The 26,905-nt window shown below is 42.5% G+C and overlaps 1 protein-coding gene across 4 annotated transcripts in view; it reads left to right on the top strand.

Moving 5' to 3' along the window:
• Positions 1–26,905, top strand: part of SLC25A26 (solute carrier family 25 member 26) — a 116,737-nt gene that overhangs the window by 68,390 nt on the left and 21,442 nt on the right. For 3 of the 4 annotated variants that reach the window (XR_014165919.1, XM_081903266.1, XM_081903264.1), the window contains 2 exons: positions 11,555–11,599; positions 24,766–24,835. Coding sequence is in view for 3 of the 4 variants with exons in the window: in XM_081903266.1 (XP_081759392.1) it covers positions 11,555–11,599; positions 24,766–24,835 (115 nt within the window). In the remaining variant the exon portion in view is untranslated. The remainder of the gene's footprint in view (positions 1–11,554; positions 11,600–24,765; positions 24,836–26,905) is intronic. The other variant, XM_081903265.1, reaches the window with a different exon arrangement.

Below are 26,905 nucleotides of genomic sequence, written 5' to 3'. Positions count from 1 at the left end.
CCACAAACGTGAATAGTACATCTGGTTGGTGAGGTTTCTGTGTCCTAGGGCATTCAGTGGAATTGAACTGAAACCTTTGATTCTCCCCCCGCCCCTCCAAAATATTTCTGAGAGTCAAAGCATTTCCAGATGGAGAGCATTTAGAGTGTCAGGTATGCTAATTGAGCATGTCTGAAACCCACAAACCAAATAGGGGTTGTGCTGATCTCTCCCAACTTGAAGGCCAGAAGATATATGCTGAGAAGGGGTGGGGAGTGATGGTGGCATGGGGTTGTGTATGAGATCCAGTTGCACAAGGATGTGGGCTGAAAGCCTATGGCAGATTAAGTTTGACAAACTAGACCAACCTTCCCCAGCCAGCCACCCTCTAGGCATTTCAGACTACAACTCCCATCAGCCCTAACCACTGATGGGCTGCTGGGAGTTGTATCCCACAACATCTGGAGGCCACCAGATTGTGGAAAGCTGAACTAAACTGTAGGCTAAAAACAAGGTTCTGGCAAGAGGAATGCAGTAAGTTGACTTCTACTCTGTCACACCATTGGCCCATCTAGCTCAGTGTTGTTTACCCTGAGTGGCAGTAGCTCTCCAGGGTTTTGGACAGGCATCTCTCACAGTCCTACCTGGAGATGGAGCTTGGATCTTCTGCAGGCAAAATGGATGCTCCACCTCTGAGATATGGCCCATTCCTTAAATATAATTTCTTGGGAGACAAGAAATTGAGGAAAAGTGGGATTATGGTGAAGCTCACTGTGATCCAGTTAGCTGAAGAGCAAAGGTCTATATCCTGAAAGAGTTCATCAACGTTTAAGAATGGAGTGGCTTCTTCCTATACACTGCAACCTTGCAAATTGAATGAGGGCCACGAGGCAATTGGGAAGGGTGTGTGGCAGTGGCTTGTCTTGTATCTGCTCGTCAGAAATCATTTGCCACCTCCTCATCTTCAGGCTTCTTGTTCTGTTCCTAGATGGTTGAACAGCCATGCACTTTGAATTGTTTTCCAGCCTTTGTGATGATGACGTTACGGAGTCTTTGCACAAGCAAGATCTGAATGCCTGAATGAATAGCCTTGCAACTTCTTGGAATGCTTAAATACAATTACAGCTGTACTTACATGAAGGTCAAGTTCTTCAGGAAGCCAGCAGGGTGTCTTGCCCTGTTCTGTACATGAAGCAGATAATTCAAGATTCAAAACATATACTACTCTCTTCACTCCTAACCAGAGATCAGCTGCACTGTGGGTTGGTTTGCTGAAACCACTCAAGGACTTGTTGATCTGCCCTTCTGCATTCCAAAGGTTGGGAGCTGCTAGTGCTGTACTAGATAATCTGGTTTAGTCCATATACCGGAAAGTGCAGTATAGATTCTGCCTGTGCCATGCTGCTTCTCTGTTGCTTTTTCGATGTGTAAAGCCTGTTTCTCATGCTCCAACACTGGTGCAAGAAGCTGGAATGAGAATCCAGGGGAAACCATGTGCATCATGTTCATGCCCATTGTTATCCCCTGACATGATGGAACCAGAGAGCTGTGGCAAAACGGAAGAGGCTACTGGCTGTGGTTATGCTTTGCAAGCCATTAGCTGGGGAAGAAGAGGACGGGGTATAAAAATACCTGACTCTTAATCACTTTACTTAATTTCTGGCAAAAATGTCCTTGTGCAGTTCTCTTAGAAGAACTAATTTAGAAATGGCTTAGTGGATTTTGTGATACTTTAAAAGAAGTTCTCTGGGTCTTGGCAGTCACCCTCTGTTCCTTTTCCCCCAATTCTTCCCTTTTATTTCTTCTTTTCTTGATGTCCTCTGGGCAAAGTGGGGAGGGGGAAACGCTTCTTGACCATATGGGGGCAGCCAGCCCCTCTGCCTGCCTCTCACCCATTGCTTTAATTGAGACCATTTGTTTGTTTTAATTTAACCATGTGTTAACTGCTAGGATGAGGTATTCAGGATCTCCACAGAAAAACAAAGCTACACCTGTTGGACTAAACAAAGACCTTCAGTACTACGAGGTGAGCTAGTTCTCTCCTGAGGCTGTTTATACAGATCTCCTCTTCCAGTATTTATTTTAGAGTTTTGCAAAGGGAGATAATTTGGAGGGCAAAGCTGTCCTGCTTCAGAAACAGACAGAACCTGAATAAACAAATGCTTGCTGCAGATTAGTAGGAACATCTGTAGTTTTTAGATTGTTTTGAGAGCACATACCATTTTCCCCTCTCTTTTTTGTGCTCTTGTTTGTCCACCCCACCCCCTTACTCTTTTTTTTTTTTGAAGGGTAACAAAGGATGGGGGAAGAAGGTGCAGCTGCACTGGGCATGACATGCCACTGTTTTAACTTTAAGTTTTAAAGCCTCAGCAGAAGAGTAGTTTTATTGTATCTTAGAAGAGAATAAAGCCACATGCAGATTCCAGCCATGGACATCTGTTTCCTCTTGATGTGGAAGAATTCTAGCATTTCGGAGGCTATTTCAGTTCTCAATGAGTCTGCCTTTCTCCTGTTTTTGCTACTCTTCGACATGCTTTGCCTGCTACCTTCCTTCCAAGCCCTGCTCTGCAGTCCGTCAAGCCCTTTGTTAGGCCATGTTGTTTATCCACCCATTTTGTAAGTTAGGTTTCCAAATTGTCTCCCAGCTTCTTTTCTCACTTGTGTAAACTGACTGCAGCGGCATCTTCTCGTACTTGAGCATCCCTGGAGTTTCTCTTCTGAGTTCGCAAACTTTACTGTCGAATGGTATAGCAACGGTTGAGGCTCCTTACAGTATTGTATTGTTAAGTCAACATGCCCTGTAAAGCGTAGAAACGTTGTGTAGCTAGAATGAATAAATATTCAATTCCCGTCTCCTGCTAGGTGTCGATAAGAATGCACCAGAGAGTTTCTCCAGTTCTATTCCTTCCCGTAACTGCAATAAACTTTCCCGTGCAAACATTGAGATCTGGATTAAATTGGGATTGAGGCAATATATAGGTCCTAGGTTGGGGACCATTGGTGTTTCTTTGACCTGGTAAGAGGTCAGTGAAAGGCACCTCTGAGGCTTGTGGGTTATAGTTCTGCTGAAATATAAATTGTTTGGCATGAAAGATCACTCATAAGTAGATCAATAAATAGACTTTTCATAACCAATCTAGAGTTAGGGGTGAGTAGTGAAGTAGCCAAGTTTGCTGACAATACAGTGGTGCCTCGCAAGACGAAATTAATCCGTTCCGTGAGGCTCTTCGTATAGCGGTTTTTTCGTCTTGCGAAGCAAGCCCATTGACAGCTTAGCGGATTAGCGCTACAGCTGTCAAGCGGCTTCCAGCAATCAGCTGTTAAGCGGCTTATCAGCGGAACAGCTGATAAGCAGCTTAGCGGCTTAAGAAAAGGGCGAAAAAAGCGAAAAAAACCCGCAGGGGGATGCAAGATTTTTTTCGTCTTGCGAAGCAACCCCATAGGGGAATTCGTTTTGCGAAGCGCCTCCAAAACGGAAAACCCTTTCGTCTAGCGGGTTTTTCGTCTTGCGAGGCGTTCGTCTTGCGGGGCACCACTGTACTAAATAGTTCAGGGTTGTTTAAAAGAGAGAGATTGTGAGGAGGTCTAAAAGGGCATCTCCAAACTGGCAAATACAATTCAGTGTAAGCCTGTGTAAAGTGATGCATATTGTTGGGGCATATATATATATATATATATATATGCAGGTTTTGGTGTCCTCGGGTGTCTTCCCGTGTAAAAGTTGGGGTGTCTAGGCGACGTTTCGACGAGGTCTCACTCGTCATCTTCAGGCTGGTGTTTTCGGCTTCTTGTTACTGGAACAGAGCAGGATCTCAGTGTTTGAGTTCCTATAAATACTGTTGAGGGGGTGTGGTGTATAGTATTTATAGGAACTCAAACACTGAGATCAGTATTTATAGGAACTCAAACACTGAGATCCTGCTCTGTTCCAGTAACAAGAAGCCGAAAACACCAGCCTGAAGATGACGAGTGAGACCTCGTCGAAACGTCGCCTAGACACCCCAACTTTTACACGGGAAGACACCCGAGGACACCAAAACCTGCATTCCTGTACCCGTGAAAATCTACGAAAGCATATATATATATATATATATATATATATATATATATATATATATGCAGGTTTTGGTGTCCTCGGGTGTCTTCCCGTGTAAAAGTTGGGGTGTCTAGGCGACGTTTCGACGAGGTCTCACTCGTCATCTTCAGGCTGGTGCTTTCGGCTTCTTGTTACTGGAACAAGAAGCCGAAAGCACCAGCCTGAAGATGACGAGTGAGACCTCGTCGAAACGTCGCCTAGACACCCCAACTTTTACACGGGAAGACACCCGAGGACACCAAAACCTGCATTCCTGTACCCGTGAAAATCTACGAAAGCAAATATATATATATATATATATATATATATGCAGGTTTTGGTGTCCTCAGGTGTCTTCCCGTGTAAAAGTTGGGGTGTCTAGGCGACACCCGAGGACACCAAAACCTGCATTCCTGTACCCGTGAAAATCTACCAAAGCATATATATATATATATATATATATATAAATAAAATGCTCATGTGGTCTGAACTAGGGGTGACTGGCCAGGAAGCAGACCTTGGGATCATAGTTGATGGTTAGATGAAGATGCTGAACCAGTGTTGCGACTGGTGCAAAAAAGGCAAATTCCATGCTAGGGATCATTTGGAAAGAATCTGAAAACAAAACAGCTGATTTCAGAACGCTGTTATACAAATCTATGGCACAACTGCATTTGGAATACTCTGTACATTTCTGGTTGCTCCACCTCAAAAAGGATCTTGATCTTGATGAAATCCTCCCCTTTTCTGGTTATTTTAAAGTTGTGAAAGTAGACATGACACTTGAACTGATTTGTTTAGCATCATGTCTGGTTTGGTTCTAAGTAGGTATATATATATGGGTAGGAGGAGAAAACTTTTACAAAGTGAGAACAAAAGGACAAGCAATGCAAGAGACTGTGTCACGTTCCTGTGCAAAGCATAAATGAGTACAAAATCCAACCAAAAGAATACAAGATCCGATCAGAATGAGTAGTGAGACCTGTTCCCATGTAGAAACTAGTGGAGATAAATTTTCATAGCAAGATGAGTAGCGTAAACAAACATCTAAGGACCCATGTGGTTTTTTCTCTATTAAAATAATACAGCTACCTCTCTGGAATTTGTCACAAAGGGAAGACTGTTTGTTGTGTGTGTGTTGTGTGTGTTCTTTTTCAGGACTGGAAATCCTGAAACCCTACTATTAGGCTCAGAGAAAGGCAGATATTGTTGGCCCAGCCAAATTGCTGTAGCCGGAGAGCATGTTCAATAGTCAAGTGCTAATTTGGTGACACAAATTTGGTATGCTTCAGAAATAGATGCTGTTTCTCTTGAAGCAGGGACAGTTGGGGAGTATAGGAATATAATCTTAAACAACATATACCACGTGCTACCATATATAAAACAAGACTGAGTTAATTCTCAATAACAAAAGCAATAAAACTGGCAGCATTTGTTGCCACGAGTGGGATGAATCTATTTCTTATTATCAGTATTACAGAGTTAAAGTATATGTATCTAAGAGAAAATTGACAATGTTAATCTGTAAAACATTCTAGGATAATTGATGTCCGTCTGGAAGTAATTCTAGTGTTAGTCAACTCTGCTGAATAATCAGTAAAGCTATATAACATCAAGCCAGACAGGCAGAGAGAGCTGGTATTCTGGTGTCTGTTTTCTGTGAACATTGTAGGAGAGTTGATGGAGCCAGCCAGCATTTTGCTGGCAGAAAGTTATCCACATGTGTGGAACACATTTTCACTGTTGTTTTAACATATTTCAGGTGTAAATATCAATGCTTGGCAGGGCGTGATGATCTTCTGTTTCGGTGATTTCTCTAGGAAAATAATCACAAAATGCAATCAGTTCACAAACCACCCCAAGACATTTTAATCACCCTAATTGTGGTGGAGCTGTAAAAGGCTTGCGGTGAATCCAATCAATTTTTGTCACTCTTCGAATGACCTCATAAAGAAAGCGGTCTTTGTATCTGTGACTCTGTATTTGAGCCTCCACTTTTTTCTCTGTCAAAGATGGTGTAAAGGGTAGTTAAATAATAATGAAAAAATATTTGGAAAATGCAACATTTTCTTAAATTTCCTGGTTTGTGTGAGATTGCAGTTTGTGAAATGCATCTAAAGTCTTATTTTAGTTTATTCTTCCTGTATGTGAAACTTTTCGAACACTTTGGGAAAGCACTCTATGTATATAACAATTAATTTCTATAATAATGTCTGTGAGCACACAAATGTGAGTGGGTCTACTTCTCCTTCCCCCCAATTGCACTTGGAATCACCAGGTGAAGACCTATCAAAAGTCTGAGGTAGATAAGAAGGTCATGTTGGTGGGTAAAGAACCTGTTGCTTTTAGCTTGGAAAGACTGCCCCTCGGCTCAGCACCACAGCTCTCAATCTGGATTTCTGGGTCATTGTGGCTTCAGAAGCCACTCCTCTCTTTTTGCTTGTTGGAGAATTCCAAACTCACATGGTAAGTGAATTCAATCAGTTCTAGATAGTCATTGTGAGAACTGGATGGTGGACTAGATAGGCCTTTGGTCTGATCCAACAGGGTTACGTTCTTAACATTCTCACTGTTGGGTAGATAGCTTGCGAGCAATGCTTTGTCTCTCTCTAGAAAAATAGATGCTAGTACTCGCCATGAAGTGGTTACAGTAAGTGCCACACTTTTTAACAACAACAAAAAGGGCTGCTGGTACTATGTACCTTTGAGTACCCCATGGAAATAAAACCTGTTCAACTTCCATGGCAACCGACTTCATCTTCATCTTGAAACTAGCATTTCCCTGTTGTCTGGGAAGCTCAGCATGAGATTCACGGTTTATTTAAGGAATTGTGGTTTCTTGGGGTTAGTAGGGAATCCCTCCTGTCTTGTCCTCCCTTTCGAACACTGATGAGCTTGCTACTTGGTGACGTTTATTGTCTGCGTCAGAAAACATTTACTTCAAGGGCCATTTTGTGTGTGTGTGTTTGTTCTTTTGTTTCTGAGGAAAATGAAAGGGGAAAAGAGAGAATTACACGGTTGTGTGCTTTGGTGAGGCTAGGATAGAGTGGCCAAAGACATGAGAGAGAGATGGATTAAAAATGTTAATATTTGTGTCAAGTTAAGCCATAATTCACATGGAGAATAGTAGGAATGGGTTTTAATTCATTGGTAGAACATCTACTCTGCATGCAAAAGGCCTCTGGTTCATTTATAAGCATCTTCAGACCGGGAATGTATCATCTGAAACCACAGAGAACTGTTGTCTACCATTGTAGACAATACTGAGCTAAATGGACCATTGACTTTGTTCTGTATGAATCAGCTTCCTTGTGTGAGTGTGCGATTTATATAAATATATTGTATCTTTTTGCTCTGGGGCTAGTTTAAGAATCTATCCTTGGCTTGGATGTCATTTGCCTTAGTCCTCTGAAATCCAGCCTGCATCCATTGCCCATACATTTTCAAGCCTGGGTTGTAAGCCCACATGGCTAGAATGTGAAATATTTAAAAATATTTGTAACCCAAAAATCTCAGGATGTTGAATTTTTCATTTTGGATGGTGTAATGTTGGAATTGGGCTTGACCTCATTCTGGTTCCATGCAAGGGCAAAACTGTTTTTTCTTCTACCCTAGCCTGGGCACCCCCTATATATAAAATATAATATTGCATTTGCTTTTTCAGGCCCAAGGTAATCATCCACTTAATTCTTGTTCAGGGGCAAGGCATCCTTTTGCAAGTTTCTATCTCCTCATAAATATATTACGGCTTTTGCTGTAAAGTGAACAGGGCTTTGGCACCTGAAATTGGGGGCAGGAAGAAAGTTAATCTCAGCGCTTGAGTTTCATGGCCCTGATAAATAAGAACCATGTTTGACCTTTACTGCGGGTCTTTGAGATGCCACAAGGGAAATTCTTCCTTGTTTGCGATGACAAACTTCCTATGAGATTTCAGTTTGTCAGCTCAATGTACAGCAGTGACATTGATTTCTTCTCACTGCCACTTCCTGCCTGACTAGATAACAAATTTCCCGTGGCAGGTGTCTGTCAGGCTAAGTTTTGCCTGGCAGAGGAGTGGTGTAGACTCATTTATTAATCATTAGGTGCAACATGATGAATCAGACAATAATCTTTAACTCTTGTGGTGTTGAAAAACATGGAGGGGGATGTAGAGCGATAGAGACCTTACCGCCTACACGGTAGGAATTTATTGGGGGAAATTTAAAGTATAGACCAGGGTTCAGCAAACTTTTTCAGCAGGGGGCCAGTCCACTGTCCCCCAGACCTTGTGGGGGGCCGGACTATATTTTTTGGGAGAAAATGAACAAATTCGTATGCCCCACAAATAACACAGAGATGCATTTTAAATAAAAGCACACATTCTGCTCATGTAAAAACATGCTGATTCCTGGAAAGTCCACGGGCCAGATTTAGAAGGCGATTGGGCCGAATCCGGCCCCTGGGCCTTAGTTTGCCTACCCATGGTGTAGACCAAATACAAGTTGCTAGTGCTTTTTCAGAACTGGCTTGCATCTCTGTATACTCTATAAAAGTGTGCTTTCTCCTATTTTAGTGGGCAGGTTTCTCTAGAGAACTGTCGATTATGAAAATTAGAGAGAGGCAAAGTACCCCTTCCAACTTCATCTCTGTGATCCAGAAAAGGGTTATAGTCCAGACCTTCATAAGATGGTGTGATGATTCAAACATGGGTAGTATTGAAATATGCAGTCTGGGACACCTTCATGACTGACTCAGTTCTTAACAAGAAGCATAGGGAGGTTAAATCTGCACTCTGTAAGCTTGTACCCAGCAGGAGATATTCCCTCAGGCTGCTGAAGATGGGAAGCCTGCTCCTATTCCAGGTGGATATTTTTGAACCACCACACAGCTTTCAGAATTGGTGCCTGAGTCTGCTTCTTTTCCTCCTCCCTCCTTATCCCACTTTCCTTGGCCTTTTAGATTATAATAGGTCTGCTGGCCGGAGGAGCTGCCATGTTTTGTTTACTGATGTCATGCAAGCTGCTCTCAGAACCTTTTTGGCTTGAAAGATGGGGTGAAAAATAAGTAGCTGCAAAATCCCACTGCAACTGCTCTCTTATAGTTTCTAAAGTAGCTCCAGAAGAAGGGGCAGCTAACATGGTTGGGTAACTACAGGGACTGGAGTAGATTTCTTAGGTGAACTGGTATGAAGTGTGTTGCAGCAGAAAGTGCAAGACCAAGGAGAGATCCCCTGAGGTGCTACTGTGGAGAAGACAGGGATGAGTACAAGGGGAAAGGAGTGAATGCTACCCTCTTACTTCAAAGACTGAGGCCAAGTTATTGAGTGTTGAGCCTAATTTTGCCTGGGAACTGGCATTTGTATGGGAGGGAAAGGAATCAAACCAGTGTTGCCTCGCCAGTAGGCATGGAGTGCATCTCTCTGGACACTAAAGAGTGTTCTTCCTCTGGTAGCTGGATCAATCACTACACCCCTTTCTCCCAAGAATTTCACTGAGTGACCTTACTCAGGACACTGCCTGGCTATATTGCAAAGATTTTGGTAGGAAACAACAAGCTTTCAGAACTAGAAATGTTATGTTCATTCTCTGAACTGCAGTTGAGAAACCTCAATACCACATGTACCACAATGTCACTAGAGGCATGAGATTCATTTGTTGCAGAAAGGCCTGTTTCTTCACCTACGGTAGTTAAGACAGAGAGTCATAGCCATGAAAAATAAGAGTTAGTATCACAACAAACTCACATTTTATTATGCTGGCTTTCCATTTTTGGAAGTTGAAATTGAGACACATGCAGATGGTGATGTGGACAGATAGCCAGATGCAAGTGGTTTTTTTGAGTGAATATATTAGATTAATGTTAAGCGGTTACATCTGTTTCTTTGCTGTTTTGTTAAAAATGTATGTATTGGGTTAGTCATCTTCATAAAAAAAGGAAAGAAAGCGTAAACAATGCATGCCAGGCCTCTTGAGTGTATTTTAGAATAACGCTAAATTAAATGTCACAATGAATGGCTGGCTCTCAGCTTTACTCTTCCTTGTTGTAAGTCTGTATAGATTTAATAGGACAGCTACAATCTATGATGTAAACTTGTATGAGCTGAAGCCTGTCATGTTGACAGTCATAGTATAATAATGTTTTACATTTAAAGTTTCTAGCGCCTTTATAGAAACCAGTTTTTGGAAAAACACATTATGGACATGATAAAATAACGCACATGATAAAATAACAATGGCTGCAGTCCAGCGCACAGTTAGGCAATGCTTAAACCTTGTTGAATTCAGAGGGACAGAGACAAAAGTACCTTTATGTTGATGGCGTCCCATAGAAGCAGCAAACAAGGATTTGCCTGTAAGTATTAATAATAAGATAGAACAGAGAAAGTTTCACTAAAGTTTGTGGGATTATTTCATACTGTTTTGTAAAGAAAGATCCCTGGACAATTTAATGGCTAGAACCTAATGTCTTTATCCGTAGCTTCTTAATCTTCCAGCAGAAAATAAAGGTTTACTAAATGTGCAGTAAACCAGATATCCCATCACAGCCTCACTGGCCCAGAGTGAATTCACACAATCTCTGTTCCACACCACAAAGTGGTGGTCTTGGATTTTATGAATGGATTTCATGCATAGACAGAGGGAATTCTTTTTGGAGACTGGCTGTTGGGCCATGGGTTACGGAGCTGCAAGGAGTGATGGACAACCAAGCATTTGTTGTGTCTGCTCGCAGAACTGAGTGTCTTTCTACAAGAGGCTATAGAAAGTCATCATGTGGTGGTAGTCATTGGTACCTTTCCAAGGCTTCTACCACTGTCAGTCAAGCCCTTGAATATTTGGATGAGGAATGGAAAATTTTCAACTCAACCATTTATATTTTTGAAACCAGAAGTTGAAAAGAGGGGCAGACAAGTATTTGGGTGCCTAGCCGTGGCTGAGTGATGGAAACGTTAGATGGCTAGCCTCCAGAGTTGCATTTTCAAGTGCTGACAACTTTGGTTCCCAAGTTATTAATAACTTTCAGGACTGACTCCATTTTCAGTGGTCAGTATTGAGGTGAGCCAGATATCATAAATAGAGTTTCCCCTATAAAGTGTCTTTAAGTCTTCGGTTTAACCTAAGCCTTTGTCACTGCAGAGCTCTAAAGCTGAACTGGCAGTTCTTTGGCGAGCTAGATTTCTGTGCATAGCTTCTAAACCATCCTCTGTATGGCTTTCCCAGATGTTGAGTCAAACTTTCAAACTCACCATACTAAGATGGTGCCAGTTATTACTCTTAGAGCCCACCCTCATTACAATACGTTAACCTCTCGGCAGGGAATGTGCTAAACAGAGTCAAAGGTTCTGTAGAAAAACCAGCCATCTAACAAGGCGTGTGCATAATTTAATCCTCCAGGATTTATAAATTTAATAAGCTACAGTTCAACAAGTGAACAGTAACTTCCCAATTTAGAAAGCCGACTAACATGCCAGCATAATTTTTGCTTGTGTGACAGGTGTTTTTTCCCTTTTCTCTCCATTTCCAGATTCCTTTCTCCCTTGTACAATTTCCTCTGTGGGAGTCCTTAAAGGTAAGTCTCTCATACAAACATTTTGAAAGTGAAAAATATAAATGTGAATGTTGCCATTTTTAAAAAAAGGTAAAATAAATGCAATGTAAAATTCAGTTGGGGACAAATCAATGGCCGAATGGTGATTAAGACCAAGAAAGACTAACCATGAAAAACGAGTACAGGAACAAGGGGAGGTGGTGAATGTGAGATCAATGTAACCTATGACTATGCTGCTCGTAAATTTTGGCTAGATATCTCAGGGAAAAACTGAAAGCCAGCTTGTGAGGTTTGGTGGATGGACACAGTCTGATCATATGCCACTTTATTTTCTTTCCAAGTGTCACTGTTCTAACACACTGGGCTGTACCCAAGACAGAATTGCATTTCTGACACCATACTGCTCTACCGTTTCTCATAGCTTCTTGTGAAGTTTGGGTGAAATAAAAGAAACTAGCACCACCATCCTTTTGCTGCCTACTCAGAAGTTCAGTTCTCACTGAGTTCAGTGGGACATACTCCCAGTAAAGGCTGTGTAGCGGGGTGGCTAACCTTTGGCCTTCTGGATGAGATGTTGCTGGGCAGAAAAGATAATGGCAGTAGCAGCTCTGAGGGAAAACTTCCATTATCTCTGACCATTGGGGAAGCTGACTAGCACTGATGGAACTTGGAGTTCATCAACGCCAGGGAGGTGGCAGGTTAGCTGCAGACTGTATAGGATTGGAGCCAAATTCTTTGTAGCAGCTTCAGAATGCGCACCCTGTAAGTGCTTGAAACAACCTAGAATGTTTGAAGCTAAATTAAATTGCCAATATTTCTCTACTCGTATCCCTTCAGCCCTTATTCCTCCCCTCCTTCCTGGATGTAACTCCTGCCCACGGTCTTAAGTGTAAGCTAAATGATCAGTGCTGTTTATTCTGGGCTTAATGTGTTATATCATTTGGGTTTTAACCAAAGGGAAAGGAATTGGTTGCAAATCCTGCCCGCCCGGCCTGTAGTAATACACGTCATCAATTATTATCTGTGGTCCCGGGGAGATTTTTTTTGTTTAGGGTGGTTTTATAAGCCAGTTCCTCTTTTAAATGAGGCATTGCGCTATCTTCTGAGGCATAGTTAACTTAAATTGTACTGGTGGTTTTGGAGTTGAAGCCACTGGCCCACTTGGAACTTGACTGAGACCACAAAATAATTTTACATAAACCACCAAACTGCTGTCAGATGCTAGTAAATTTCATCCACTACCAGGCTTTTGCTCAAGGGACATGAAAAGAAAAGTGAAATATATTTTCCGTTCGAAGTTACCCTGCTGGAAGAAGCCCAAAACTGTAGCTTCACATAACTCAAAGAGAATAGTGTTTCTAATCATGCTTGCTTTATTCTTGATTGAATATTCAGTATGGATGGATTATAAGAAAATGCCACAAACAAATCTCATAGTAATCTAGTGCAGGAGTCCCAGCGCAGTGCCCACACCTGCCATGCCATGGTGAACATTAAGACCTTCATTACTGCCCCAGGGCAAGGGCCCCAGCTTTATTTTTTATTTTTTTTAAAAGAAGCCTAGAGTCCTTCGATAAATAAAGTTATGTGTCAAAATATGCATGAACTCCTTTAAGCCATTTCTGTGGAGTGAGCCAGCCTGGCTGCTTTTGCCTGTCAGTGTTTTTTAGTTCATGAGTGAAGCTACAGATGCGATTGATAAGTGAATTGTTTGCACACCAGGGTTCTAAACTGCTGCTGTTTTCTTTTGCTCTTTAATACACTTTTCCTGCTACGGCCTTATTTCCAAGGCAGAAATTCAACATGTTAAGTCTTTTCTTGTATAGAAAAACAGTTATGGAAAAAGTTTCACCATGATTGTACTCTCCCTATTGTGTTATGCCACCCCCCCCCCCATGGCAGCCATTTTGTGACTGGCACTCTGAAAATTCAAAATTAATCCCCCTGATCCAAAAAGGTTGACAACCCCTGATCTAATTGTTGAATGGTTACTTTAAATGTAAAGGTTCATCATTGTTCCACCTAATGTGTATGTCTTTAAGGGGCCAGAGCAAGGGCCAGAGCAAACTAACAAGACCCAGCTTTACAGCTGTGAAACATAGCAGGTGCTGCTGAGTTGTATTTGATTAAGGTGTGGCAGCAATTGGGTGTAGTATATAAGGAGCAGCACCTAGCTCTCCCATTACCCTGGGGGATGGGTTGGTGGTTGGGTCTGGTTTGTTGTTAATGTATTTAGTGTATAAGGAGTTTTTGTAATTAAAACCTTGTTTAAGTTATTTTTGAGTCCCTTTCTTTTTAATGCATGGTCTCCCCAGCAAGCTCTCTGCAGCGCTACCATACTGCAAATAGCCAACACTAATGGGACATGGTGGCAGAAACCTTATGAAAGACAGCAGTTATTCTAAGCTCTAATATTATAAGTGAAAGAGTAAATTTGAGATGTTTTGAAAAATAAAGAGAATGTCTCTTTTTGACATTTGAAAACTGGAATTTTCATTCTAAAAATGCCTTTGCAAATTTTGTGTTGGCTTAAAAGGGATTGTAACTTCCTGAATTATGAATGCTTTGGGTATAATATTGACAGAAAGCCATAAAGTAACTCAAAACATTTAAATAATTTTATTTATTTTAAATATAATATGTCAAGTAATAGCCATGTTTTCACTGCTTACAATACAGATTGATTAAAAATACATCAATCAACAATGCTTGTTGTTGTTGTTGTTGTTGTTGTTGTTGTTGTTGTTGTTGTTGTTGTTGTTATTATTATTATTATTTTATTTTATTATCACCAGTCAAAATTAATGGATTTTAAAGTCCTGAGAAAATAAAAAGATATTTGCCTTGAGCTGAAATTATATCAAAGGTAGTTTCCAGGCATTCTTCTCTGGAGAGGACATTCAGTAGCATGGGTGTCCCCATTGAAAAGGCCCTTTCCCCCAGCAACCATCCACCACACCTCATCTGGTGGGGTACCCAGCGGAGGCATCAGAAGATGATCTTAGGTATGAGTAGGTGCATGTGGAGGAAAGCAATCATTCAAGAATCCTAGCTCCAAACACAAATAGCTTTGAGCAGGCTTCTTCAGCCTCGGCCCTCCAGATGTTTTTGGCTTCAACTCCCATGATCCCTAGCTAGCAGGACCAGTGGTCAGGGATGATGGGAATTGTCGTCTCAAAACATCTGGAGGGCCGAGGTTGAGGAAGCCTGGCTTTGGGTGTTACAATCAGCACTTTGAATTGGACCAGGAAACAGAATGGGAGCCAGTGAAACTGGCAAAGCACTGTTAAAGGATAAAAGAGCTCCTGAAACTGTGGACTTCTGAAGGTCTACAACTCATCCTCCTGGCTGAACTCACCTGGACAGATGAATCATAACAGTACTTCTGTCTTCTCTATACTGAGTTTCAGTTTATCCACCCTCATTCAGTCCACTACCATGCCCAAGCATTGCTTCAGCATCCCAGCTACCTCATCTGTGTTCAGTAAAAAAATAAGAAATAAGCCCCATTCAGGAATTCTGCATTAAGGTTGAGTGTAAACATACAGGAGAGTGTATGGACAAGCTCAGTAGCTTCACCTCAGTTGCTCTTCCAGTTACCCTCCAGTCTGAAGCAGGAGTTATTCATGGAGGCTCCCCACACATTTTGAAATACCGCTGAAGATGCTTTGGTAAATAGGGTGTAGAGGAAAGTTGTCTCAGAGCAGGAGATTGCACTGCCAGGCATGGGGGACCCTTTTCACATGTTTTGTCCCTGTGTTCTTCTAACTTGTGAATAGTCAGGCCTACAAATGATGCAGCCCACACAATTGCTGATGGATTGATGGTTTTCTATTTATATTTTGCAAAGAGGTGCATCTTCGACCTGTTTGCCTCCTCACATCATGAAAAACATAGAAGATTAAAAGGCTAGGCCAGGCATCCCCAAACTCAGCCCTACAGATGTTTTGGGACTACAATTCCCATCATCTCTGACCACTGGTCCTGTAAGCTAGGGATGTTGGGAGTTGTAGTCCCAAAACATCTGGGGGGCCGAGATTGGGGATGCCTGGGCTAGGCCAATGCCTTGAGTGGCAGTATCCCAATCTCATCTTTGGAGGTTCTACTCTTTTGGCTAGGCAAAGAACGGAGCCCAGGCTTCTAGTACTTATCTCAAAAATCCAGGGATTTTGTACTTGCCAGTACTGTCGTACCTTGGATCCTGAATACCTTGGTACTTGGACGTTTTGGCTCCCGAACGCTGCAAATCTGGAAGTGAGTGTTCCGGTTTGCGAACGTTCTTTGGAACCCAAACGTCCAACGGGGCTTCCGATTGGCTGCAGGAGGAAGCCAATCAGAAGCCGCGCTTTGGTTTCTGAATGTTTTGGAAGTCGAATGGACTTCTGGAATAGATTCTGATTGACTTCCAAGGTATGACTGTAACAGTGTGTTTGATATTTCACATCCTCATTTCCTCGTGGGCTTCACAAGGGCTCCAGTGGCTTAAGCACACACAGTCTGTGGTAGCTCACCAGACCAGACCTTAGCTTCAAAACCCTGAGATTTCCAATTTAGAGTGATGTGCACCTACTTGGGAACTGCTGAATCTACAGTATTACTAACAAACATATCATGTCTTATGAAACCAATTGGCTTGTTTATGAGGTGCTTTTTGGCAAAGGTGTCTTCGTCATCCGGGCATCTGGGAATCGTCTCAACCTTTAGGATAACTTCACTTGCCTTATTTGGAGTCTGTTGTGATACCATAGTGTTGTGGCAGCTTTCTTTTAAGTTGTGTACTGTAGAACTAGCCTGACACAGTAATTGCTAAACAGGGTATAATTTTGTTCTGGACAATGGAGATGACAGCATTAAGGGTAGGAGGGAAAGAGCCACCGTGTGCTTTCCAAGAAAATCCCCAACCACATTTAAAAACAGAAGTGTGATGTAGTGATTCTCAGAATACAAGGCTGCTTTAGGATACATTCAAGATGCTCTGGAGGTGAAATGTATTATAAACATAGGGCATGAAGTACACTGGTGGAATTCAGCTCACAAAGTAAATAGGCAATTGGGGGTTTGGAGAGAGTGTAATCTAAACAGTTTATTGCCAGTAAAATTCAGATAACCTGAGTAATAATTCCTGAGCCGGTGTCTGGAGGCAGTTTTGGGGTGGAGGAGGACAAACAAGCTGAAGCTTCATTCAAAAGAGACAGAGGTGCTATGTGTCAATTGCTCCAGTATTTAGCTGGGTCTGGGTGGGGTTGCACTCCCTCCGGAAGACCAAATTCATAGAAATTCAAGAGATTACAGTAGCTAGGTGTGCATTTTATCACCGTAAGCTGATATAGTTGGTGCAGCCCTCTTTGGATATCTTAGCTCATGCCTCCATTACTCATATTCTGGTTACACCCAGGCTAGGCTACTGCAATGTATTCTGTGTGGGGCAGCCTTTCTTTCATGAAACACTCTTTCCTTTTCTTGCAAAACCAGCACTTCCCATTATTATTCCCCACCCCATCATTTTGCTTATCCATGGAGACAGATGCCACTGTAACTTCATTTTAGTACAGGCTTCTCTGTCGTTCGTAGCAACTTTAAAATATGAGCTGAAGCCAAGTAAGAAACTCCATATTTCTGGGCACCCCATTTGTAAAACCCTTTCCCATTTAACCATATACCTGTGTTTTAATTCATTAAATTTATGGGTCAAGCAATTGGTCCCATTAGAGAAAACATTTCTATTTCATTTCTATGCTTTTAATTTAGAGTAAAGGTTGGGTTTTTACTATATTGTTCTCTGTGCTCTGTTTAGATCTTATGCTTAAATTGGGTACTAAATTGAAATGATTCTATTGCGCTTTTACTGCTTTTTTTATTGTACTTTATTGTCTATTTTTCAATGCTGATAAATCTCTTAACTGATGTTTATTATCATCTTTGAAAGGATGGCTTGGGATAACCTTTTTATATTGCAAGACAGTTTATAAATCTGTAAAATGAATAATAAAATTATCTTTTGCGACATGTTGACCTAATGGCTGCATGGACCTATGAAGAGGCTTAATATTTCACATATTATTTTAGCTTGCAGGTGTTAACACTGAAGCCCTGGCTGTTACTATAGTCCATTTGGGCAAGAAGATCTGTAGAGTGGGCTTCTGAGCTGAAAATTACTGCTGTCAGGGAAGATGAATTTTCAAGTGTTTCAGACACTTTACTTTTAAAAAAAGAGATATTTCTAGATATCATCGTCAACAATCAGGCAAGGAGTAGATTTTAATATGAACCATTTATATGAACCATTTTAGATATAGGACGGATAGGTGCTGTAACTTAACAGAATGTAAAAGTGGACCACAAACATTTTCAGGTAGGCAGTTCCATCTCTGCACCATTACAGTCATACCTTGGATCCTGAACGCCTTGGTACTCAGACATTTTGGCTCCCAAATGTCGCCAACCTGGCTTCCTGCAGCCAATCGGAAGCCGCCCTTTGGTTTCCGAATGTTTTGGAAGTTGAACGGACTTCCAGAACGGATTCTGTTTGACTTTCAGCATTGAATTCAGTGGCACGTACTTTGGAATAAACATGCATTTGATTAGGATGCACAGCAGTTCTTGATATGCAGCCCAAATAGGTTGAGCTGCAGCTTGGAGCCTCTTTTTTGCTTTCTTCCCCCTCAGTGGTCTGAGCATATGCAGTCTGGTGCTTAGAAATGGATTCGGCGTGTTTTGCTGTCCTAACCTAATTAGGTATTCTAAAGTTTAGACGAGAGTGTGATGTTGAGAGTCTAAGCTAAACCATTCTCAGATGCTCCTGTGTCACCAGCAAATTCCTCTAAAACGGTATCGCACCCATTAGTAATTTTATTCTGTTGTTAGTTTCAATTTATTAATTGGTTTTTCAAATCTTCGCATGTCCAATACATACACACACCTTTTTTTAAAAAAGCGAAATACGTTATTGGCTATATATGTAGCTATCCGTTTTAAAAAGCCTTAAAATAGTTTTTACTGGGTGGGCAAGTGAAGTTTGTCCCACATTCTTTCCTTCTCCCCCCCCCATTTCCCTTTTCACAGCTCCCCTCCCCCTCCCCCCAAGGTAGCTTTTTATTTCTCTTCTTACTGTTCCTAGTGGCATTTAAGCCCAGGGTAGATGAAACCCAGACAGGGCCTTAAACCCATTTCCTTGCAAGCTGTGCAGTAAGCGTTCTACCATTCCCTTCTCCTTCTTGGTGTAACGACTCTGCTTCTTTGGGGGATTAAGCACTAATCGTTCGGTTACACTAACGTGTCTGCCATTTGCTGAGGTGCTCCTTCACGGAAACCAGATTTCTAGTGCAGCGTTTCGAGGCAGGTGACGTCACTTCCAGCCAATGGGGAGTGTGCATTCCATTTGCCGAACGGTTGCCCCACCCCCACCCCAGGAAAAAAAAGAACAATATAGCCACAGCTGCTCAGCAAACAAACCTTACTTTATCAGTGTCACAATAACTGTTATTCACAGTGGCTTTAGAATACTGTCAAAGACATTCTTGCGCACCATCTGTAAGCTGATGTGCGCTTGGAACAGTGAAAGGAAAGGAATTGCTTTGCTGGCTGAGTTAAAACACCCTTTGAAAATGCTCAAGAGTTTGGAAACAGGCAGCACATTGAAAACAGGCTCCCAGAGGGTGGATGCACATGAAGTTTATTCGCTGGTTTGAGCCCTGTTTTCAGAATGGGAAGTGATCCGATTTCTAGAAAGTTTGTGCATGCCTCCTTCCAAATATGTACTGAATTCATTCTAGGCTCCAAAGCCTGTTGCTCTCCCTAGAGTGCTTCTTTCCTTAGAACACTAGTTTGGATAGGAGTGCGAGGCAGGCAGATTAGTTCTTTCCTCCTCCTGAGCAGGAATTCTCCATGAAGAGTATTGTTTTTCTCTTTGCAAAAATATCCAAAAGAAAACAGTTTCCACACTGCGAAAGGGGGCAGGGAGGTGAATGCAATAGCTTCTCAGTATTCAGGATGGTAGGCAGACGCTTGGAGGAGATCTCGTGCGGGAATCCAGCCCAGTCCTTTGCATTATCAGGGCTAACCTACTTAAACAAGCCTTGGTAGATTACCCAGTGCTAGCTGAAATTGAAAGCCCGGTGCAACCCTTTGATATGTTCATAGATAGGGAAGAGAGGGCCTCTGAGCATGTGCAGAATTTGAGATTGGGGAGGGGCTACTCAGTGCCAGTAGACATAGCTCAGGTCCACCTCTCTACTGGGAATTCTGCCATCGAGCATTCTGCCCTGATGTGGGTGGCAAAGTGTATGTAAACAAGGCTATGGTGAGAGTTAGGTATTTGGAGGCAGGTCACACAAAAGAACCTAGGTTGTTGTGGTTGCTATCTAATATGGCTAACGTAGTAATCTAGGTCTCCATTGTGTTCAAGTAAACTCATTTATGTCGGCATCCATCTGTCTTCGGAGACAATGGAGGAGTTCCCCTTGGGGTGAAGTCAAACTCCCCCCCAGAAGTTTCAGAAGTTTTCTAAAAGTTGTCTAATTCTTTTGCAGTGTGGTGTAGTGGTTAAGAGCAGTAGTCTCGTAATCTGGGGAACCAGGTTCGCATCTCCGTTCCTCCACATGCAGCTGCTGGGTGACCTTGGGCCAGTCACACTTCTCTGAGGTCTCTCAGCCTCACTCACCTCACAGAGTGTTTGTTGTGGGGGAGGAAGGGAAAGGAAATGTTAGCCGCTTTGAGACTCCTTAAAGGGAGTGAAAGGTGGGATATCAAATCCAAACTCTTTATCTCCTTGACGCGTTGCACAGGGAGGGCGCCACTGCCGAGAAGGCCCTCTGCCTGATTCCTTATAACTTCATTTCTCACAGTGGGGGAATCACCAGAAGACCCTCGGAAGTGTCCGGGCTGAACGATGAAGATGAACTTATATGAAGGTCTCACTTTGGTATTTCGTTAAAAAAAACCAACAACAAGCAAACACAACTTAGCATACAAGTGACCTAGGAAGCTAAGGAGGGCCTGGGTTGTATGAGTTTCCATGTGTTTCAGCCAGAAGATTTATTTCCAATTTGTTATTCATAAGGGAAGAGCGCAAGATTGGGATGGGTCCTTTGAAGTGGAAAACAAAGTCTTCTATTCAGTCTTGGGTCTAATAGAATGCACATGACACAGGCTTGGCATCACAGCCTGTTTTAAAAGTGCAGCGCTTGTCATCTTTGCTTTCCAGTACTGGGAATGCTGGTGGGAATGGGTATTGCCCTGAAAGAAAAACACGGCTAATTATTTCCTGCTGTCTTTAATAGCGCATGCCTGGAGCAATCAGACAGGGAATCATTAGAGAGAAACAAGATGACCAAAGGCTTGTGTACTCACACTGATACCTTGTCAGTGCAGTTACAATTTCAGAGTTAATTGGACCCAAAGAAAGGAAACTTCCGTAATGAGATGCACTGCCAATTCCCTTATCCTCTAAATGCTTTTGTGTTCCCTGGGTTTATTCAGGATGCCAAAGTAATTGTACTGTTGAGCAACTGTGTAGGTCCTCATATAGAAGGTCATTATTGCTCTACAGTAGATCAGATTATACATTTGACTTGCATGTGTATCTTGTTGGACTCCGCATCTTTCCTATTATTGATGTGGTGCTGAGGCTGAGAGATTGGAACCGCCCAAGAATGGCACCCGGTGACTGATTGGGGTCTTGAACCCAAATCTCTCAATGCCATGACATATATTTTTATATCAGTAGACATGACCTGTTTTCACTGTTTGCATTCTGCTAGTTATATTAACCTTTGTCAGGAATATATTTGAGACAAAGCAACATTAGAAGGGGGTGTGCTTGTCCTATTGTTTGGTAGAGTGAAGCAGCCACAGAGTTTGGGATACTATGAATTGGCATCTGGTTGACCTCTGTATGAAATAAGGATGCTGAGCTAGACAAATCTGGCCTGGTCTGATCCAACAGACTCTTACTGTGTTCAAATTGTTTTTTATTATATAGTTTTTTATTATATTTTAATCATCAGGAAGGGTGCTGCCTGGATTTTCAGTCGCCAAAATGTATTGGGCAGGCACCCCCAAACTCGGCCCTCCAGATGCTTTGGGACTACATCTCCCATCATCCCTAGCTAACAGGGATGATGGAAATTGTAGTCCCAAAACATCTGGAGGGCCGAGTTTGGGGGTGCCTGGTCTTGGGCCACATTTGGGCCAAGATACGTATGTGGCCAGAGCTTCTTAGGAATGCCATCCTATCACAAACCACTAGCAGTAAGAAGGGGAGAATTGCAGTAGCTGAGAGTTCTCTTATCCAGCAGGAATTACTTCATTAATGGCTTTAGTTTTCAGAACTGCAGCATGCTTATTCCCACTAGCAGAGTTGGAAAATGAGACTTCCATATATTATCGTGATAAAGCTGGGAGCACATCTCACGGGTACCTCCGCTTTCTACTTGCAGAATAGGATTATATGTGAAAGCAGTGCTTTAACGTGCAATTTTTTTTGTAACTTCCAGAAGCTGAAAATAGTGCAAACTGGAAAAAATAGATATTTTTCTCCTGCATTTCTCCCCAAGCAAAGCATCTAAGAATCTGTGTTCTACCTCCACTATTGGAGACAGTACAGTGGTACCTTGATTCTTGAACGCTTTGGTACTCAAACAACTTGGAACCCAAACACTGCAAACCCGGAAGTAAGTGTTCCGGTTTGCGAACTTTTTTTGCAAGCGAAGCATGCTCCATTTTGAGTGTTATGCTTCTAATTTGAGTGCCACACTTCCATTTTGAGTGTTACGCTGAGGTCTGTCTGTTTTTGCTATTCATTTTCCAATTTTGTTTTTGCAGCTCTTTTTGTTTTGTTTTTGTGACTGTGTGGAACCCAGTTCAGCTACTGATTGATTGATTGATTGATTGATTGTGTGACCGCAGTACATGGTTTGTTGCTTTCATTTTATGGATCAGTAGTCTCGTTTTATAGTAAAATTCATGTTAAATTGCTGTTTTCGGGGGTTGTTTTTAAAAGTCTGGAATGGATTAATCCATTTTGCATTACTTTCTATGGGAAAGCGTGCCTTGGTTTTGGAATGCTTTGGATTTGGAATGGACTTCCGGAATGGATTAAGTCTGAGAACCAAGGTACCACTGTACGCCTCTGAATGTCAGTTAGTGGGAGGCGCAAGTGGGGGCAATGCTGTTGTGTTCAGGTCCTGCTTGTGGCTTACCCTTTAGTGTTGGAACAGTTGGGTGAATGACTTGATCCAGCAGGCTGTGCTTATATCCTCATGTTACGGGAAAACACAGCAACATGGTAAAAACAAGCAAAATAATAATATGCACCGTATTGAAAAAATCATCCAGATCTAACCAATAAAATATGGAGCATTGAACATAAGCAGGAACCTTTTCTTTTTTTAGAGAGAGATAATCTGAAAAATGGGTGGCAATTGAAATATTTTACTTTGGGTTTTCGTAGACTTAGCCGGATGGGATGCAGCTATTATTCTATAATCTTCTCCTTCCCGTTACTCGATGCATTCATTTCCTCTCTTTCGCACATTTCATTTTGGGCCTCCCTATGAAAAGGAGGGATGGGGTGGAACTTATTAGGTCATCCACGTCCAGTCTCTTCCAGTGCAGGATTATTCCCTGTGGTATGTTCTCAAGTGCTGTCTGCTATGGTCTATTTTTAAATGATCCAGAAAACAGGGTTTTCCCTGCTTCCCTGGGGAAGACCACACCACAATTAAGTTGGCCTTGCTGCGAGTGGATTTTATTATTTCCTCTTGGCCAACTTGAATTCTCCTTTGGCCTTCGTCCCCTGGACTGCTCCGAGTTTGGCTGTAGGGTAGAGTAGTCCATTATTAATGGCTCTTGTTTTTCTCCGTTTAGACTTGTGGACACCTTAGTCATGGGTAGCCTAGTGCTTACAGTTTAGCACAGGGAACTTGGAGCCCAACTCCAGATAGAGGCATGCTTCCATCCATGAGTGTTTGTGCTTTTTTCCTCCAGCTATGGAGCAAGCTCTACTTCAGCATGCCTTTGCTTTTCCAACTAACACAGTACAGTGGTACCTTGGATTACATACGCTTCAGGTTACAGACTCTGCTAACCCAGAAATAGTGCTTCAGGTTAAGAACTTTGCTTCAGGATGAGAACAGAAATCGGGCTCCGGTGGTGCGGCAGCAGCATGAGGCCCCATTAGCTAAAGTGGTGCTTCAGGTTAAGAACAGCCTCAGGTTAAGTACAGACCTCCAGAACGAATTAAGTACTTAACCTGAGGTACCACTGTACTTGATTAAAAATTTTGCACCCTTTCCCTTTAAAACAATTTAAAAATCAACCATTGTTCTTCATGATTGGCACAAGGGCCAGACAATCATTTCTATGCGCAGCCGTCTGGGGGCGTGGGGAGCAGGGGGAAGTTGTTTCACAGTTGTTACAAGGGGCAGCCTATTGATACTCAGCACAGCCGGCAATCAGATTAGAAGTTTCTGTCTATAATGGGGGGTGCTGGTGCAGGGGTAGAGTATAGATCCACTGCTCAAAGAAATGTACATCTCTGGGTTCAAAACGTAGCTGCAAGCTCAAAGGGTTGCCTCAGTCATACTTCCACATCTGTAAAATGGGTGTGTTAGTGACCTACGTCGTAAGTCAATAAGGCCACGCTTGTTAGTGGTGCCTGTGTTGTTCACCTTGGTTTCAAGACTGGGCAATTTAGCAGTGGGTGACAAAATGCTGTTGCTGCTGCCCCTCTCAGCAGCTTCAGGACACTGTGTCTGGGTATGAAGTAACACAAAGGGAAGTCATTTGGAAATGGTTTTTGTTTGGCATGTACATATGGATTGGAACTCGCTCCTGATATTTTTCCAGTGTTCTTTTTGCATTGCTTTATCTTCCCAAGAGGAAGAAAGATTCAGGCTGTATCTGTAAAATTGCATTGCTCCAGGCTGAAATGAATATGTACTTAACTCTCTGCAAACATGCCTTCGCTCTTGCTGTTCCATTTATCTTTCCCAGACCATCTACTTTTTTTGAGCACATAAGGTCCTTCAGTATGTGTATGTGTATGTGACTTATTACATAATTGAAAATGCCACAAACAGCTCTTTAAAACTCCTGTTTCCAACCCCCCCCCCCCAAGTTAACGAGGAAGACCGGGCAGATATACTAATTTTTAATAACTTTCCCCTCTCCTATCTCTTTAAACACAGGATCTCTGGTCATGGAAGCAAGGACACGTGGTCGATTCTTGGCAGTCTGCAGTCTGTGGAGCTTTTGCAGGTGCAAAGGATTATATGTTATCCTGGGAAATGCTAAAGAAGAAAGGAAGGGAGGAGGGAAAATGTGCAAATCTATTAAGGCGAGCAGCACAGCAGCATTCTTTTATAATTCCAGTTTGTTTAGAGCAAAGAAAATGGATCTTGCTGTGCGTGGAAGAGGGGGAAAGAAAGGGAAGCAAAAAAAAAAAAAGGTGAGGTTAGGGAACCCAGGAAAGGGTGTCTGTTTGAAAGACAGCCAATTTGTTTTTAACAAATTTCTGTTATTGAACAAACAGTCCCTGTCAGTCAAGCTCTGGGATTATCCAGAGGTTGAGTTGTAAAACCCTCGGCGAGAAGAGACTGCATTTGGGTGCGGGTTTGTGCAGCTGTCTGCCCTGAGCTCCTCTTGAGGGTTTTCAATAAGGGCCCATGATTCACTGTTCATGTGACAGCTCTGACAGCACTCTAGATTAAGTAGAGTCAGGAGAACAGAATGTCTAAATGCAGCAGCCTGCAGGCGGAAACTTTCCACGGAGGAGAACCGGAGGCTGAAACATCTGGGCAGTCTCCGGACACTATCCCTGGAATGAAGAGTGGCAGGACGTGCTCTTGGACGATTTATTGCAAAACAAGCTGGAAGTTAATTGAATTCTTAAAGAGCCACCTTGCCTTATTCTAACAGCCTGCTTTAAAATAACTTCCTTTAAGATGTCACAAGTGGCTCATCCCACACGTCTGACAAGGAGCAGGGAGGGGGAACTTAATGGTCTGATAGAAATCTCAGGTTAGTGGCTGCTAAGGGTAGAGTGGCAAAAATCTTCTTTCCAGAGTGTGTACAGTGTGAGGGTCCAAAGTGGTCACGGTGAATGGCAAATTGTGAATAGGCACTTTTGGATTGACCCAAAGTAAATGCATATACATATATATAGATTGGCCTGTTTATGATAAATTAAAAAATAAAAGGTTGTCTTTTTCCAAGGCATGCAGTGGAGCCATAGAAATAGCCATTTAAATGAGTTGGTAACCTACCCATACAGTTTAGGACAACATGTGGCAGCCTATTTTAGAAAATCTCTCATCTGTTTATCTGTACCCCATGGTATTACAGTAAAAGGTAAAGGTACCCTTGACCGTTAGGTCCAGTCGCAGACGACTCTGGAGTTTTGTGCTCATCTCACTCTATAGGCCGAGGGAGCCGGCGTTTGTCCGCAGACAGCTTCTGGGTCATGTGGCCAGCATGAGTAAGCCGCTTCTGGCAAACCAGAGCAGCGCATGGAAACGCCGTTTACCCTCCCGCCAGAGCGGTTCCTATTTATCAACTTGCACTTTGACGTGCTTTCGAACTGCTAGGTTGGCAGGAGCAGGGACCGAGCAACGGGAGCTCACCCCATTGCGGGGATTCGAACTGCTGACCTTCTGATCAGCAAGCCCTAAGCTCTGTGGTTTAGACCACAGCGCCACTCGCATCCCCTTGGTATTACAGTATTTAATTCCAAATCCTTACTGTTGCTGCTTCTGTATACTCAGACCGCATTCCTGTGGTGCTCTCCTTTAATGTGGACATATGTTTTATTGAAATTAGAAGGCCTTCTTTCCTTATTAACGTGTTTAGAATACAGTGTCTGTGCTTTGTTTCCTGCAGTCAAGTCGTCCCTTTATTCCATTTCTTGAACCCTGCTGCTTATCTAGCTGTCATGGTGTCTTGCATCCAGGAATGCTAGGTCCCCCTTTCTGCTTTGAACCATTGCCACCGTCATCTGCTTCATTTCCAATTTCTTCAGTGCGTTCATGTTACCTACTACGTGTGACACCTCTATTTGGGCAGTTCTACTTGTTGTTGGTAGCTACATGCCCTTTGTAGCTATTACCACTTCAATTCCCTTCTTCCCACTTTATAATTATTGGGATTGTCCCTGAAAACAGCCACCTTTGTACCTGTTTAAAGGTAAAGGTAAAGGACCCCTGACAGTTAAGTCCAGTCGTGAACGACTCTAGGGTTGTAGTGCTCATCTTGCTTTACTGGCCGAGGGAGCCAACGTTTGTCCACAGTTTTTCCGGGTCATGTGGCCAGCATGACTAAGCTGCTTTTGGC

This window comes from Podarcis melisellensis (genome assembly GCF_964234715.1).
Source record: "Podarcis melisellensis genome assembly, chromosome: 2".
Taxonomy (NCBI): Eukaryota; Metazoa; Chordata; class Lepidosauria; order Squamata; family Lacertidae; genus Podarcis; species Podarcis melisellensis.
Note: the sequence above shows the minus strand (reverse complement) of the source record. Positions and strands in the feature narration are given on the sequence as shown.